Here is a 16,341-nt window from a genome sequence, read left to right as displayed (position 1 = left end):
CCGAGAGTTCTCTGTCCAATCACAGCCAACCATCTGCTCTAGCACAAACGCACTGAAAATTAATGAAGAAAAAAAAAAAAAAAAAAAAAAAAAAAACTCAGCTCCAAGAGATGGTCACAGTTACACTCCATTAATCGCACATTCTACCTGACCGCTGTTTATCTGCATTGTTTTACACTCCTATTCAGAAGCCACACACAGAAGCCATTAAGAATATGTAGCCTACATAGGAAGAGACAATAGGCACGTCATACCGTATGCAAATTCAACAGATGAGTCCAGTAATTGCACAACAAAGCTTTCTTCCTATGGTGCGGATGGAAAAGCCCTGTCCACATTATGCAAAAAAGAGAAAATAAAAAAAATGCATCTGAAGTGCAAAAAAAAAAAAAAAAAACAGCAGCAGATCTGTTTACTAGTGGAGGGGCACCTTTGCTTAACTACTCAACCATAAATTGACAGCAAGTGCAGACTCTGCATTCTGGCAACCAGATTCCCATTTGTCTCTAGATTGCACATGGAATAAATCTGACACTCCGAACAATCCCAGAGCAGAAGCCTCCACCCTACAGCGCAAACCTCCAAGCTACAGGAGTGGTGAACCTCTTTATATGCTAATCGGCTTGTATAAGCGTGAAGTCTATCGTCCTCGCATATCGCTCCATTGTTACTGCCTTGGGACAAAACAGATCGGGAAACAAATGCACCCAAAGCTCCAACTCTCCAAAGGACTATGTCCTTCAAAAACAAAAAGGAATCCTATTCAACTGGCTGCCAACTGTCTTCCATCACAACAGGCCAATTTTACCAACGTTGATTGGTCTTGGACTGCAGAAAAAAAAAAAAAAAAAGCTGCCCCCTCCACACCTCTCCAAAAAAAAAAACCAAAAAAAAAAAAAAAACTAATTACATTTCTGACCCCCCATCAGGTGCCTGGTTTGAATACTCTAGAGTAACGAACCCTGAAGCCTATCAAGATGTAGAAATTTTGGACTCAATGGAATATGGTTGGTACCAGCAAAAACCTTAAAGCTTTCAAAGGGGAATATTAATCAAAAATTAGAACCGTTGACCACAACAACCCAATTTTTTCTCAAAACACAAGCAACAGTTCTACTTTTTGCTCCAGTCCCCCCCCCCCCCCCCCCCCAATTTTGCTTTTCAGTTGCGTTGCCCATTCTACTTTTTGTCTTCTCAGATCTGCATTTCTCTCCCAGTAAGCTGGATTAGTAAAAGACTAAAACTTGCTGGACAAAGCCTGCTGCTCTAGTCACATCCATTGCTTCCTTACACATCCAAGGAAAAAAAATAAAATAAAATAACGTACATCGTAGTACTGAAGGCACTTCCCAGCAATGACAGGGTTATTGCATGAACACCCCCCCCCCCCCCCAATAAAATACAGTAGTAGTATAACTTACATTTTTCGGCTGCCAAAGGGAAAAAGTTCCAGCCATGCATCGCGAGCACCCAACGCCACCAGAGGCGGCTGCTTTTTTTTTTTTTTTTTCCCCCCGAAGAACTTCACGCCACGGCCGCAAACCAATTGACTTGATGCTGAAGAGGTCCGAAGCAGAGACAAATGACCCTAACTAGCTCCAGTGACAAAAGACCGAGGCAAGAAAAGAATATGCTGCTTTGTAACCGCAGCGCGCTCTCAGATCCTATCGGAGGCAGCGGCTCATTTCACTCTCTGCAGAACGCGATGATCTGATTTGCAGGGAAAAAAAAAAAAGAATCCAAGGGCTCCATCAAAAAATCACCAAAAAAGATTTTCAGGAAAAATTAATATAAAAAAAAGGGGTTCGGAGAAAGTCCCGTCAAATATTTTTACTTCCTTCGAGAGGAATTCGAGAATTTTTTTTTTTTGCTGTTTAAACTCAGCTGCTGCAGTCCTGGGTTTTATTTTTTTGCTGATCCCAGCAGGATTTTTCCCATTGCTAGAACAGATTTTATTTCCTCCCTTGGAAAGTTCTTAAAAAAAAAAAAAAATCCCATAGTTGCACAGGCATAATTTTTTTTTTTTTTTTTTCTCGTTGCCTGGATTATGATCTCAACTCGGTGTGGTTGTACTGCCAAGGGGTGGGGGAAGGACCTAGAAAGCCAGTTCCTTTTTCAGCCTACAAAAAAATATCAGCCTGTTTGCTCAGAAACCAACATGTGTCAGTTGTTGTAGTACAACCCGAAATTTAACCTGTCAGCTACCAGACAGCCAAAAAAGGGAGGACTCTGCAGAGAAAACCAACCAAGCAACGCCTCCGAAAGGGGTTAAAACCGGCCAGCAAGCCTCGCTCACGCAATTTCAACAAACAAACAAATAACCCAACTTCACAAACCATGTTTTTGTACGGAAATACAAATAATGAAAACTAGGATTTAAAAAAAGTGATACCATCAGTTAACTCAACAGCATTAAAACAAACCAAAAAAAAAAAAAAAATAAAACTAAAATTTATCAAGCATAATTTTTTTTGTTTTTTTTTAAATTTTACCTGCTATCCACTATGGCTCTACAAAAATCATCCGACAAGTTCTAAAGCCTAGAAAACAATTTTTTAAAAAAAGAGCAGGCATGATTTAAATCCGATCCCTTCTGACCAGGCATAAAAACACACACTAAAAAAATAAAAAAATTTAAAAAAAAATAAAAAATTACAGGCGTACTCTACGGTGCAAGTTTTTGAAAAAAAAAATAAAAATGCATTAGAGAATTGAAGCAGAACGGACTCATACAGCTGCTGCAGCTTTGCGACTGCTGGGCATAATGCTGTAGAAGCGAAGTTGGGATATAAATAAACCTTTTATTCCGCAGGAGAGGGGAAAAAAAAAAAAAAAAAAAAATGCACTCTCGCTCTCATTGACTCACATACACAAAGCCAGCAAGGATTGAAGCCAGGGGAAGAGGGGAGGGGGATGGGATAAGGGCATAACACAAGGAAGCTTGCAACCCCATGGCTAGATCACACAATAAAAAAAAAAAAAAAATTAGATACACAAAAAAGGAGGCAAAAAAAAAAAAAAAAAAAAAAAAAGCAAAACACAAATTCAAATAAAAAAAAAAAAAAAAAAAAACCGAGGTGTTAGGTTTAAATAGCATTACCTAGAGGCAAGCCCTTGTTTAGCAAATGAGAACTTCCCATTGAGGTGTGTGTCCGGCCTCTCTAAAATTGAGTGAGATATGGAAAATTAATCCCAAGCATATGGCCGCCACTTCAATTTTTCCCAGAAGTAAGACACACACACACAGGCGCATGCACACAGGCTGGGGCACACACACACAGCCCAAATGAGACTGTCTGTGCAAAGTGGGAGAGGCAGGAGGGGGAGGAGACAACTTGTGCCAGAAGCAAATCTTTGGTTTGTCAGCAGAAGCTGCTGAGAAAAAGCAGTGTGGGAGGGAGGGGAAAAAAAAAAAAGAAAAAAAAAGCCACCACACAGATCAAAGATCACACATTGCAAGGTTTAACATTTTTTATATTTTTTTTAATCTTATGACATAAAAAAAAAAAATAAAAAAAATATATAAAAATAAATTTCAATTATATCTTAACAGCTTAGGCTCTTCTGAAGGCTGTCCACAAGGTTTAGGAGTGTGTCTACGGGAATATTTGGCCATTCTTCCAGAAGTGCATTTGTGAGGTCAGGCACTGATGTTGGACGAGAAGGCCTGGCTCGCAGTCCCCGCTGTAATTCATCTCAAAGGTGTTCTATCGGGTTGAGATCAGGACTCTGTGCAGACCAGTCAAGTTCCTCCATCCCAAACTCACTCATTCATGTCTTTATGGACCTTGCTTTGTGCACTGGTGCGCAGTCATGTTGGAACAGGAAGGGGCCATCCCCAAACTGTTCCCACAAAGTTGGGAGCATGAAATTGTCCAAAATGTCTTGGTATGCTGACTTCTTAAGATTTCCCTTCACTGGAACTAAGGGGCCAAACCCAACCCCTGAAAAACAACCCTACACCATAATCCCCCCCCCCCTCCACCAAATGATTTGGACCAAAGCAAGGTCCATCAAGACCTGGATGAGCAAGTTTGGGGCGGATGAACTTGACTGGCCTGCACACCTCAACCCGATAGAACACCTTTGGAATAAATTTGAGCGGAGACTGCGAGCCAGGCCTTCCCATCCACATCAGTGCCTGACCTCACAAATGTGCTTCTGGCAGAATGATCAAATATTCCCATAGACACACTCCTAAACCTTGTGGACAGCCTGTGAGCCAAGCCTTCTCGTCCACATCTAGAGAACTACAAGCCATCAGCTGCGGTGGAGGACGTTACCTTTAGGCATTCATTCACAGGAAACAGCTGTGTGGGCAGAGCCCCCACAGGGCCAAGAGGTTTTTAAATTGTGACAGCATGGGGGGGGAGGGGGATGGAAACCCCTGCAGGCTGTCACAGGGAGGGGAGGAGGGGTGGATACAGGTCATGGAATATGTAACATGTTCCAAAAGGTGAACTTATCCTTTAAGATTAAAAAAAAAAAAAAAACACACACACACACACACACACACACACACACACACACACACACACACCTTTGCCCTTTACAACTGCTAAATTTTTGCCGCAGCAGGTGCAGAGCCCTGAGCAGCTGGATTTCTGGTTTGGTGGACATTAGGAGGGATGGGGGCCGGCCATGTGAAGAAGCCCTTATAGCAGGGATATACAATTAGCGGACCTCCAGCTGTTGCAGAACTACAAGTCCCATGAGGCATAGCAAGACTCTGACAGCCACAAGCATGACACCCAGAGGCAGAGGCATGATGGGACTTGTAGTTTTGCAACAGCTGGAGGTCCACTAATTGCATATCCCTGCCTTATAGAGAACTACACGAGTCACAAACACTGATGTGAAGAGTCCATGTTTGTGCTGCCTTCATTATTCTGTTTTACAGGCCCTACACAGGTCAAAAAACAAACAAAAACTCTCAGCTCACTGGTAAGGCTGGCAAGTGAGCTGGGAACTTTTTTTTTGACCTGCGTCACCCATCCATGTACTCTTTGCTTCAAAAAGGCCAGTTATAAGTTGGGGTGGTTGCCATTTCTTTTTCCTTTTTTACACAGGGCATACATCTATCCAGGGTCGGGTTTACTGCACGAGGGCACATGGATGTCCTGTGCACCCTCACTGATGTCATATGGACACAACACCACTCCCAATCTGACATCCATGTGGGTAGATGTCCCTGAACACAGTGCGGGTTCAAGGACCTACACCCAGTGCCAAGGTCACCTAGAGCCCAGGGCCAACATGCCAAACTGCATTAGCATTATGTGTTACTAATCTGCATGCTTACCCCTAAGCATAAAAGTTCCCCTCCTCCCAGTACAAATCTGCCCCCCTGCTGAAATCGCCCTCTGCATACATCTTTGTCTCCTGCCCACCCAAAGATAAAAATAAATAAATAAATAAAATTCACCCCCCAGCACAAAAGCCTCTACCCCTAAAAGTTCCCCTCCTAGTACACCCCCCCACCCCCACTTCAAATCCCTCCCAGCACAAATTGCTCCCAAATCCCCCCCTCCCAGCACAAATCTTCCTCCCCCCAACACAAATCCCCTTAGATCACCACTTTTAGAGCCCCCCCCCAATTTACCCTCTTACCCCTGGCCATTAACAAATCCCCCCCCCCCCCTCCTTCCAACACAAATCTCCTCCCCCAATCCCCTTGTGGTGCCCCCCCCTTCACTCATTCTGGCCCCGCCTACACCTACACAGACGTCCGATTATGAACAGCGTCTGTGTCCATGCATCTCAACTGACATCAATGGGACTGCCTGCGGGAGGATACGGAGAGAACCTGCGGGGGGAAAACACAGCCCTGCAAGGGGGTGCACTACACTACGTCCATGTGAACGAGGCCCAATGGCCCGTACACACGATCCGAATATCGTACGACCTTTTTTGCTTAATAGTTGCAAGTAGAAATTGAATAGGTAAAGTCACAAAAATTCTCGCACAACAGAAAAAAAAAATATCGGAAGTGACGTCACGAGTTGTAATGTAATTGTATTGTATTTTCGGACGACAACTATACTGACAAAAACGAAAATCATATGATCTGGTATAGTACGAGGAAAATTTTTCGTGCTTGTCCGGTCGAATAATAAAAAAAATTGGATGAACGGTCGTGATTGGCTCTCGAAAAGTAGTGTACACACGATCCGAAAATCGTTCGATTCCTCCTCGGACGACAGTTTCCGTACGATATTCGGATCGTGTGTACGGGCCATTACTCTGTTTCGATTTACCATGGCGGCTAGAACCGTGAAAGAATTCGGTCACTATGGATTATTACAAATAGTACATTCGGAGTTTTGTGTCTTTCATTGAGTCAGCAGCTGCAGTGTGTGGAGTGAAATGTGCTTCTCATAGCCTTGTGTTTCCTAGATGACTTCACACACCCCTAGGAGGGCACTCAGTGCTACACTCACATTTCCTGATTAGAAAGCTTCCTGGCCGTTTAACCCTTTACTAACCTACAAAGCTTGTCATTTTACATCACAAGGGCAGGTCTACAATGGCATTTGTAACAAATGCAAATATTTGCACTGCAGCAAGAGAAACATTTACATGACAAATGGGAAACTTAAAAAAAAAAATAAAAAAAAAAAAAAAAAAATTACCGTACTAAATAAAGTTCAAAGGGTAGCTCCACTTTTTAGAATATTAGATCATAAAAATATATGTTAATCAGCTATGTTATGCTATTACAAGGTGTTGGTTTCTGCAATGCTCAGACAAGAATCTTCAAAATTTGATGCCAACTGTGTACTAGAATATAGTGTAGCACTCCCCCTAAAAAAAAAAAACAAAAAAAAAACAAAAACAAAAAAAAAACCGCTGGTAGACCCCCATAGAGCACACAGCCAGGCACATAGCATTTTTTTGTCATTCTTCCCCTCCATCAAGATCAGTCTAGGGCATTTGTGTCAAACACAAGGCCCGTGGGCCAAATGCGGCTCGCCAAGCCATTTCATGTGGCCCTCGCACCTCTCCTGCAGCTGCTGCACATCCCCCCCCCCAACCATCCGCCTCCCCTTTGCTTCTGCCCCACCTCGTCTCAGCAGTCGGCAGCAGAGAGGAGGTCCGAACTCAACCAACTTTTGCACCTCACGCAGCGACAGCACCCCCTCATCTCTGCCTCCCCTGCTCTCAGCATTCGACAGACTCTGGCAGCTGATTCCAGCCCTCCTCTGGTCCTCCTCCAGACCCTGCCCTTTCTACTTGACAGCCTCTCCTTTTGGCAGCGGGACAACTTAAGGAGGTGCACTGTGATGTAAGGGAGGGTGGAGGACTTTTGATTTATAATGGTTGGGGGGGGGGGGGGTATTGACATCTGATGTAAGGGGGGGATAGGGTGCTCTGGACCTCTAGTCTTATGCTGGCCATACACTAAACGAAAAATCAGCCGAAATTCAGTCATTTAGACAGTTCATTTGTTTTTTGGCCAGTTAATGGGCACAAAATCGATAATCGTTGGGACGTTTTTGAGCCGAAAAAAGGACAAGTTTGGAAATTTTCTGCCGAACGAACGATAAATTGAAAAGGTTAATGTGTTTCCTGTCTGAACTGACTGCACTAGGTATATGTAAAAAAACAAACAAAAAATGCATTAATTTATGTCCACTAAACGATTTATCGGTCATTTCATGATGGCACCATCGTTTGCGCTCACGGCCGAATGTTCGTTTTTCAAAAATGGGTTCGGCCGATTTTTCGTATAGTGTATGGCCAGCAATACATCTACAACTGGCCCTTTGAGGGCAACTATAATGCTGCCGCGAACACGCAATGAAATGGCGTTTGACACCCCTGGTCTAGGGGGTTTTTTTTATTGCGGAACGATGAACTTGGATAGGGAGCATGGGTTCCCCCCAGAGCTGTAAAACTTAAAGGACTGCTTAACTTTTAGCAGTATTGCATAACTGCTGGCTGCACTTTCACAAAGTAATGTCACACATAGGCTCTCTAAGGCTGGCCATACATTATACCAATTTTCTGAGCTATGACTAAGCCCCGTGCTTGGTGTGAAACACGTCAGCGGCTGTACAGTTAGTCTGTACCCATTTGTGATGCTTTGATATCCATTTTTATATAATAAAAAGGTGAATTTTTTGGAGTGCGGCTATCCATTTTTCCCATTATACAAATTTTCCTTTAGATTTACCAAAACCATATAAAATGAGGTCAAAACCTAAACACTTTCAATTTGTATGCAATCAAGCTGGCCTTTGCACTACATAGTTGAAGTTAAATCTAAAGGGAATTGAAGAAAATTGTATGGCCAGCTTTAGCAGTCTGATCTATATTCCTGCCAGAGTTTCAAAGCACCACACTGTCACACTTGCAGCACTGGGGTCCTATACTCACTTGGGCACATGATCAGTTGTCTTCTGTCAATATCCACCAGTCTGTTCTTAGTGAGGGAGATTAATGCCGCGTACACACGAGCGGACTTTGATGTACTTTACAATGGACTTTCTGAATGAACGGATTTGCCTACACACAAACCACCAAAGTCCGACGAATTCGTACGTGAGGACGTACGACCGGACTAAAACAAGGAAGTTCATAGCCAATAGCTGCCCTAGCGTGGCTTTTTGTCCGTCGAACTAGCATACAGACGAGCGGACTTTTCAACCAGACTCGATTTCGACGGATTGATTTAAAACATGTTTCAAATCTAAGTCCGTCCAACTTTTGAGAAAACAAAGTCCGCTAGAGCCCACACACGATCGAATTGTCCGACAAAATCCCGTCCGCTGGGCAAAGTCTGCCGTAAAGTCCGCTCGTGTGTGCGCGGCATTAGACACACACACCGCCTTTGGACAACTTGGGCTCTCTCCCACAGCTTCCCCCTGGCTCTATCCCATGAGCACTCTTCTGACCATGCTAGATCCTTGGGCTGGATTTGGCAATTAGCCCCCCCCAGCTAAAGGTATCTGGGAACTCTGTCTTCAGGCCAATTTCCTCTCAGGCTTCTGCCCAAGGGGGCAGGGCCTCAACAGTTACAGTGAAATCAAATTTGCTTAGCAGTCTACTCTAAACTAGGAGGGTGCTACATCAGAATGGATTCAAAACGTTTAGTATTTTTGCTGCCCTGGCTTAGATCATCATTTTGGGCGGGGAAAAAAAAAAAAAAAGTCTAAATATAGGTTATACAAAATATATATTAAAATTACTTGAAATAACTACAGGACGGCTTCATCATAATTTGTTCATGCCTGGGAAGATGGAACCCGATGAAACCCTTCAGTGTTTTCAGGCCATTGTTTTCAGTGTGATTGTACACACAGGTGCATAAACATGTGCTACATATAGAGTAAAAAAAAATATAAATGTGCGCGCATAAACTGTTAATTTGAAGAGGTTAGAATTTTACATGCAAGAATATGCGCAAAATAAACACCTGAAATTTCAGTAAGGAATACTCATTTTAAAACATTAGTGCCATGTGCAAGTACACTTCAAACAAAACTGGCCAAAAGGCAAAGACCATGCCAGCTGCTGGATACCAGCGGCATGTGGCAAACACACCACCAGACTGGCAGATTCTGCCACACTAGACTGCCACAAATGGGAATATACAAAAAGAGAAAACAATTTGGTTTGGTCCAACAAGGACACACTAAATGAGCATTAATTGCACATGGGTTTTGCTTTGGCCTGTACATTTTTACTTGGTTTCTGACCTTGGTTTTTTGTCCAAGGCATACATGCAAATACACTTTAAGGATCAGGTGTGTGATTTTGTGCGCCGACATGTGCAGGTAGGGCCAATGAACATGTAGAAAGAGGACTTCCAAAATGAAACTGCCAAGTGTATTGGTAACGTGCCCACCGGAGCCAAGTCACCATGGTTCACACAAAAGCAACAGTGCATTGCGTTTCTTTGCAGTAAACACATGCACCCCACCCCACCGCCCCCCAGGGAAAAACAAACAATACATGTATAGCTTTGGGGTGCACTGAAAAAAAAAAAAAAAAAAAAAAAAAAAAAAAAAAAAAAAAAAAGAGGAGAAGAGGTGGCAGGTTTTTGGTTTGGACCCCTCAAGTCCGCAAAAAAGCGGTCCTATTCTAGCCACAGCCAGTACAGTACCTTGATATTGGAAAACAGCTATCACACCTCCCCTTGTGGAATGGGCAATGGAACTCTATTTCATAAGGGACCTTGGAACATTTGTTGTTCCAAGAAATGACACAGGGAACAACAATTTAAAAAACGTCATGGACCTCCTGGTCTATGTTTTGTTATTCATCTGCTTTTCAGGGTAGGAAGATCTACAGTACTCCCCCAACCAGCCATAGAGGAGAGATCACAATACCTCTTCTTCCCATCACACCACCGAACGTTGTTCTTTCCTTCTCAACTGGTTTCTTTTTGGTTAACACTTTTCCCACTATTGGACACCAACCTTACAGGCTCAATCACCCCCTCTATTAGCAGACAAACTTGAGAAAACCGAGTACTGTCCGTGACACTTTTTTATTTGCACTAACATACAATTTTTCAGGACAAGCTTTCGGGGTATGTCCCCTTCAAGGTCCAAGCAGTACTCAATAATACAGCTACAATCACATCAGACAAACTTGATAATTGAATTGTAATACCTTTTACAGTGTCTCCCAAAGCAGGACCAATCTGGTTGGCAGTCTCCTTCCTAGATAATTCCTAGATGACCCAAGATAGTAGTGCTTAATCACTGGTGCCATTTCTCCATCAGAATCTGAAAATCTATGCAAATATATTTGTATGTGTACAGTCACTATTGGAAGATCTGAACCACGCTACCTCTGTACTTCCTATATACTTTATACCTGTAACTCCCGTTATAAAAAAAAACTTCAATAAAACAAGATTAAACTAAAAAAATCAATGGGTATTACACAATGTATACAAATGTGTTTTAGCGCACGTATAGGCAAGAGTGACCTCCAAGCTATGAAGTTGGGTTCATGCAATGCATGAACATTCACCAAAACACCTGGAGGAACGTGTTGAACACAAAGGAAAAAAGGGGGGGGGGGGTGTCAACTCTTACGTGCGTTAGCGCATGAATGGCCTCAATGCATTAGGTGTGAACTCTAAGCTTAAACATTCACAAACACGCCTTGGGGGAACACATTGAAAACAAAGGATAAACACACACGTCAACATTACAGTGCGCATGCATTAAACCAGCCTAAAGGGCAGGGGTCAACGCCCCTTCCCGATGCTTGCCAAGTGTCTCCAGACACCAGGCCAGAACCTGGGTTTTCAAATACATTAGCGCTTGGTAAAGCAACTAGATTTGAAGTGCACTGCATCTGAGGGAATGCCATCCTTTCCAGTTGGTTGAAACCTTTCATAGCTGATCAGAAGTTGCCCTGAGCCACACAGTCATTGGATGCACCTGCAGCAACCGTGTATAGCAGCCATAGTACCCATGTCACTTGCCTTCAGTAGATGACATGTTACATTAGATTACACGGGATTGGAGTAGATTACGTGGAATTCCATTCATTGCCACGTAGTTAATTCCCATCTATGGCTGCAGCTCAGCCTGTTTGGAAAATAACACAACATGCAGCATTATTGCAGCAGAAGTATGGATTTTTAGGCCAGGAGTGAACAGTAAATATGTATGGTGTGAATTATTTTCGGTCTCTGCCATAAGTGGAAGCTCTCGGTCTTGAATGCATGTAAAAAAAAACAAAAAAAAAAAACAAAAAAAAAAAAAAACACATTCCGCATCTTCTTTACAAGCAGGCGTTCCTGCATGTGCAAAGGTTTGAGAAACACAACCACACAAGAACAGGGAGGGGCAGTGTTCAAAGGTAGCCGAGCACACTCACCACCCTCCACCACTTCATTTCCAGCAGGCCTATGCCCAGTCCCTCCCTACAGTAAGGGGGACTTGCATTGGGAATTGTAGCCCCCTTCATATTCTGCAACCTATTTCAAAGAGTCAAAGCAGAATGTAGCTAGTAAAAGAAGGGGACACAAGCTGCAATAGGCAGGAAACAATAAAAAGCACAAAAATAGTGTAATATTTGGCATCAGTCATAAATGAGTGGTGGCGTTTTGCATTTTGTGGTAGGAGGCTAGGTTCACATTTGTGCATAGCGGGAACATGCAGCCCTTTTGCAGACATGCAGCAATGCCATGAATGCCTAATGGCACCACCGCGCACCTTGCCAACGTGAATGCTTTCATTTTGGTGCGGCACATCAAGCTGTCGTATAATACAGACACCCATATGGAATATGACATTTTGAAGGGGACACTGCTGAGCATATGTCCAGTTCCAACAGTCCAGCCTTCCTACCACCTCACTCCAAGTGATAGCCTGTAGGTTATGCCATGTACTTGAATGAACCTACTTGCATGCACAACTTGTCTTAATAAGCACCTTCCTTCACTATGCTGAGGACCCGTCACCCGTGTGCTCCAGCTGGCTGGCTGTCACATTACCTTTAGCAACCACATGTTCTACCCTTCACCCCATATGTGCATAGCAGGTCCTGTTCTTTGCAATATGCCAAGTACCACCATGCACCCCTTGTAATCACTTCAGACTACAAGCATTTGAACAGTTAACACTTTTGTTGAGAAACTCTTCAGCATTACAATCCCAAGCATAACCACAATCTCATTCTAAAACTATTCTCTGGCTGACCAGGCATACCTTTCCAGGCAATAGCCCATGGTATGGAAGAGTCCTTTCTAGGCAAATCCCAGGGTGCTTGCAGGCGGCTAGTGGTTATATCTCCTATAGTGGGACCCTTGATCCTCTTGCCATACGACCAGTCTCTAGTCCCCTGAGAAGAGTCTTTCCCCCTCTTATTTGCAACACACAGGGTGGAGGGTAGGACCCAGAAAAGCCCAGGAAAATGCAGAACCAGAGTTAACCCCTTCCCCACCAGGGAAGTCTAGAATCCCTAGCTTTAACAGAGGCAAAAATTCACGTCTCATGTTTTTCGCAATGACTCGGATCCTTTATATTACAGCCCCACCCCCTTACATTACAGTTATCCCTTCATATCAGTGTCATCAGTCCTCCCCTTTACAATAGTCCCTGGTAGCATTACAGTGTCCGCTTTACATCACAGACCCCCTTTGCATCCAAGCTCCCCTTTACATCAGTGCCTCTAACATGAATCTCCTCTGCTCCACTGCCCTTCACATTACATCCCCCCTCCTTACATCACAGACCTCCACCCCTTACAACAGTGTCCTCAGCCCCCCACCTCACAGACCCCCTTGCACCCTAGTCTCCTTCACAGCCCACCCTTTCTTGCATCTCAGTCCCCTTCACAACCCACCCTCCTTACACCCCAGTTCCCCTCACTGTCCCCCTTCCTTATATACTGGTCCTCTTTATAGCCCCCCCCCCCTTTTCTTTCTTGCAACCCAGTCCTCTTTATATGAACGCACCACAACAAAGCACTGGCTTGTCAACTTGAAAATCTGAGCAGCTCCTGCCCTCTGTCCGGACATGCCATGCCTTCTACCTGCTGTTAAGATGCATGCCGTGGCGTGGGGGGTGGGGGGGTGGCAGGAGGAGGATTTCACCTCCTGGAGAGGACACCCAAGCTGCTAAGTGGTAGAGCCACTGTCCAGATTGAACTGTCATTCAGTCCACCATTTAGTGATGCCTGTCCCAAAGAAAGGTGATCGAGGTGCCGAGGACCCATTTAAGAATGCTTTATGTTCAGGCAGTTCCTCCTAAGGGCAGGGGGATCTAGATACCAAGGACCCACCAGAGAATAGATGTTAAGGCACAGTGCCTCCTAAAAGGCAAGGGATGTAGATGCTGAGCATATGCCTGAAAATAGCTCATACCCAGGCCCAGTTCCTTCTAAAAAGCAGAGAAACTAAAATTCCTTGCACCCACCAGAAAATGCCTTCCATTTTCTGTTGGGTCCCCAGAATCTAGATCTTTTAAACATACCTACCAACAAATCTCTGGTCAAAACACTGCCCTCCATTTTACCATTTCTAGATACCATTTTTCGGCCACAAATGTTGTGCTTGCAAACACCAGTAAAAGGAAATGGATTTGGTTTCACCACTTCCAACATACACAGAGGTTAAATGAACAACTTGTGGACAAGGAAAGATTACTCCCGCGCTTGTGAGGATCTGTTTGGGTTTGAGAAAAGTAGTATTGTGAACTATAGCAAAGCTAAAAGAGATGGTGTTGCATGTCCCGCTGCCCAGAAATTGACCCCGGGGTGGTCAGGTATGGCTAAATGGAGAGTGATGGATGAATGGCGCGTGATCAGTTGCTCACATCAAAACGTATAAAATTTATTCATATGCAAATAAAAACAATTAAATAATGCCAATACTACGTATCAATACAAACCGGTAACAAAATATAAAAAAACATGGAAATTTAGAATTAAAAATGGGTTAAAAGTATTATGGGCCCATATTGAGGCGGGCATTTAGAATTGGCTGACGTGTTTCAAGGATAACCTCTTCATCAGAGCCTTTTGAGAACCAGGGCGCAGTCTCTATGGGCCAGTAGGCCAAAATATGTACATCAACATAATGGCTAGTTGGAAAAGATGGCCTGAAATGGGAAATGCGATTTTCTGTGTTCCATACCAGTCCACGTACAAGCGTTCTAGGTGGAACAGAGATCAGAAAAGAGATATATATAGATATATAGAGCTATATAGAGCTATATAGATATATATCTCTATAATGTATAAACATATATAGATATGTGTGCATATATATGCACAATGAACAACCTGTCACCCGCACAGCCCGATAGTAAACATGGGTGGGGACGGGTCACAGAGTGGCCCAAGAAGGTTCCAGATATGATTTAAATAAAAGCACCCAAGCCTGGGAAATCTTGGGAATTCAACACAATCATTCTTAAGGTCATCAAGGTGTGCTGGGAACTGATTAAAAAATACAATCATACATTAGTCCATCAGGTTTGTAAAGCAAGTGAAATACATAAATCTAGGTTTAACTTTAGCGCAAAGAACCTGGACCTGTCCACACCACAGCATCCTGTTCAACATGAAACTGAACGCCAAACTGATAAGACATCCCAGATATTCAGGCTGTTAGGTCATGTGATGTCAGCAGTCTCCCTCCTATGTAACCCTGGTTTCATACCAATTGACCCTGCCCATCGAAATGCTGCAATTAAAATAAGAAACTAGGATGAAGTTACCAGAGAACATGAAATTTTAGCTCCATAGTACAATCTATAATGAAAAAAGCACAGCTAATGTGGCATTGGCCCTTGCGTTAAACCATCATCTGGCAGCACAAAATGACCAACACTGACAGACAATGTCACTGGTCTGATTTTCCTGCATGCTGGAAAATAGAACATTTGGGTTCCCAGAAGTTATGCCACAAGTTTGTAGGATAAGTGTGCTATTTCTTTGTGCCGCTCAGTTTTTGGGGATACGCAGTTGTTGTAATTACCTCACTGGGCAGCTTAACAGAAATAGGTTTTTTTTCCGCTTTATGTTTCTTGAACAAACATGTTAAAGTTCAGCCTGAAGTACATTGTAAATACACATTACATGCGCCAATGGCCATGTTCCTATACAACACACTGGCCATTTTATTAGGTACACCATGCTAGTACCAGTTTGAACCCAGTTTTGCCTTCAGAACTGTCTTCATTCTTGGTGGCATAGATTCAACAAGGTGTTGGAAACATTCCGGAGAGATTTTGGTCCATATTGACATGATGCCATCACACAGTTGCTGCAGATTTGTCAGCTACACATCCATGATGCAAATCTCCCGGGTAGGATGGATCCATGATTTTAAGGTGTTTACGACAAATTCTTACCTGCCATCTGAATGTCGCAGCTGAAATCGAGACTCATCAGACCAGGCAATGCTTTTCCAATCTTCTATTGTCCAATTTTGGTGCGCCTGTGCAAATTGTAGCCTCAGTTTCCCGTTCTTAGCTGACAGGTGTGGTCTGCTGCTGCTGTAGCCCATCTGCTTCAAGGTTCGATGTGTTGTGCATTCAGAGATGGTATTCTGCATATCTTGGTTGTAATGAGGGGTTATTTGAGTTACTGTTGCCTTTCTACCATCTCCAACCAATCTGCCTATTCTCCTCTGACATCAACAAGTTAATTTTCCTCCGCACAACTGCCACTCACTGGATATTTTCTCTTTTTCCCACCATTCTCTGTAAACCCGAGAGATGGTTGTGTGTGAAAATCCCAGTAGAACAGAAGTTTTTGAAATACTCAGACCAGCCCGTCTGGCACCATGTCACCATCATGTCACATGTTCAATGTCACTTAAATCCCCTTTCTTCCCCATTCTGATGCTCGGTTTAAACGTCAGCA

At 43.5% G+C, this 16,341-nt stretch overlaps 1 protein-coding gene across 10 annotated transcripts in view; it reads right to left on the bottom strand.

Annotated features, from left to right (window-relative positions):
• The window catches only part of CTBP1 (C-terminal binding protein 1), a 767,834-nt gene that overhangs the window by 165,266 nt on the left and 586,227 nt on the right, over window positions 1–16,341 (bottom strand). Inside the window, exon 1 of one of the 10 annotated variants that reach the window (XM_073610946.1) lies at window positions 3,101–3,301. The exons of 7 other annotated variants lie outside the window; for them this stretch is intronic. In XM_073610946.1, coding sequence (XP_073467047.1) covers window positions 3,101–3,140 — 40 coding nt within the window. In that variant the 5' untranslated portion in view covers window positions 3,141–3,301. Of the gene's footprint in view, window positions 1–1,421; window positions 2,110–2,492; window positions 2,764–3,100; window positions 3,302–16,341 lie in introns of those variants that run through there. 2 more of the 10 variants (XM_073610949.1, XM_073610945.1) reach the window with 2 other exon arrangements.

The sequence above is a fragment of the Aquarana catesbeiana genome, linkage group LG01, assembly GCF_042186555.1.
Source record: "Aquarana catesbeiana isolate 2022-GZ linkage group LG01, ASM4218655v1, whole genome shotgun sequence".
NCBI lineage: Eukaryota > Metazoa > Chordata > Amphibia > Anura > Ranidae > Aquarana > Aquarana catesbeiana.
The sequence above is the reverse complement of the archived record's forward strand: the minus strand, read 5'-3'. Positions and strand labels throughout refer to the sequence as shown.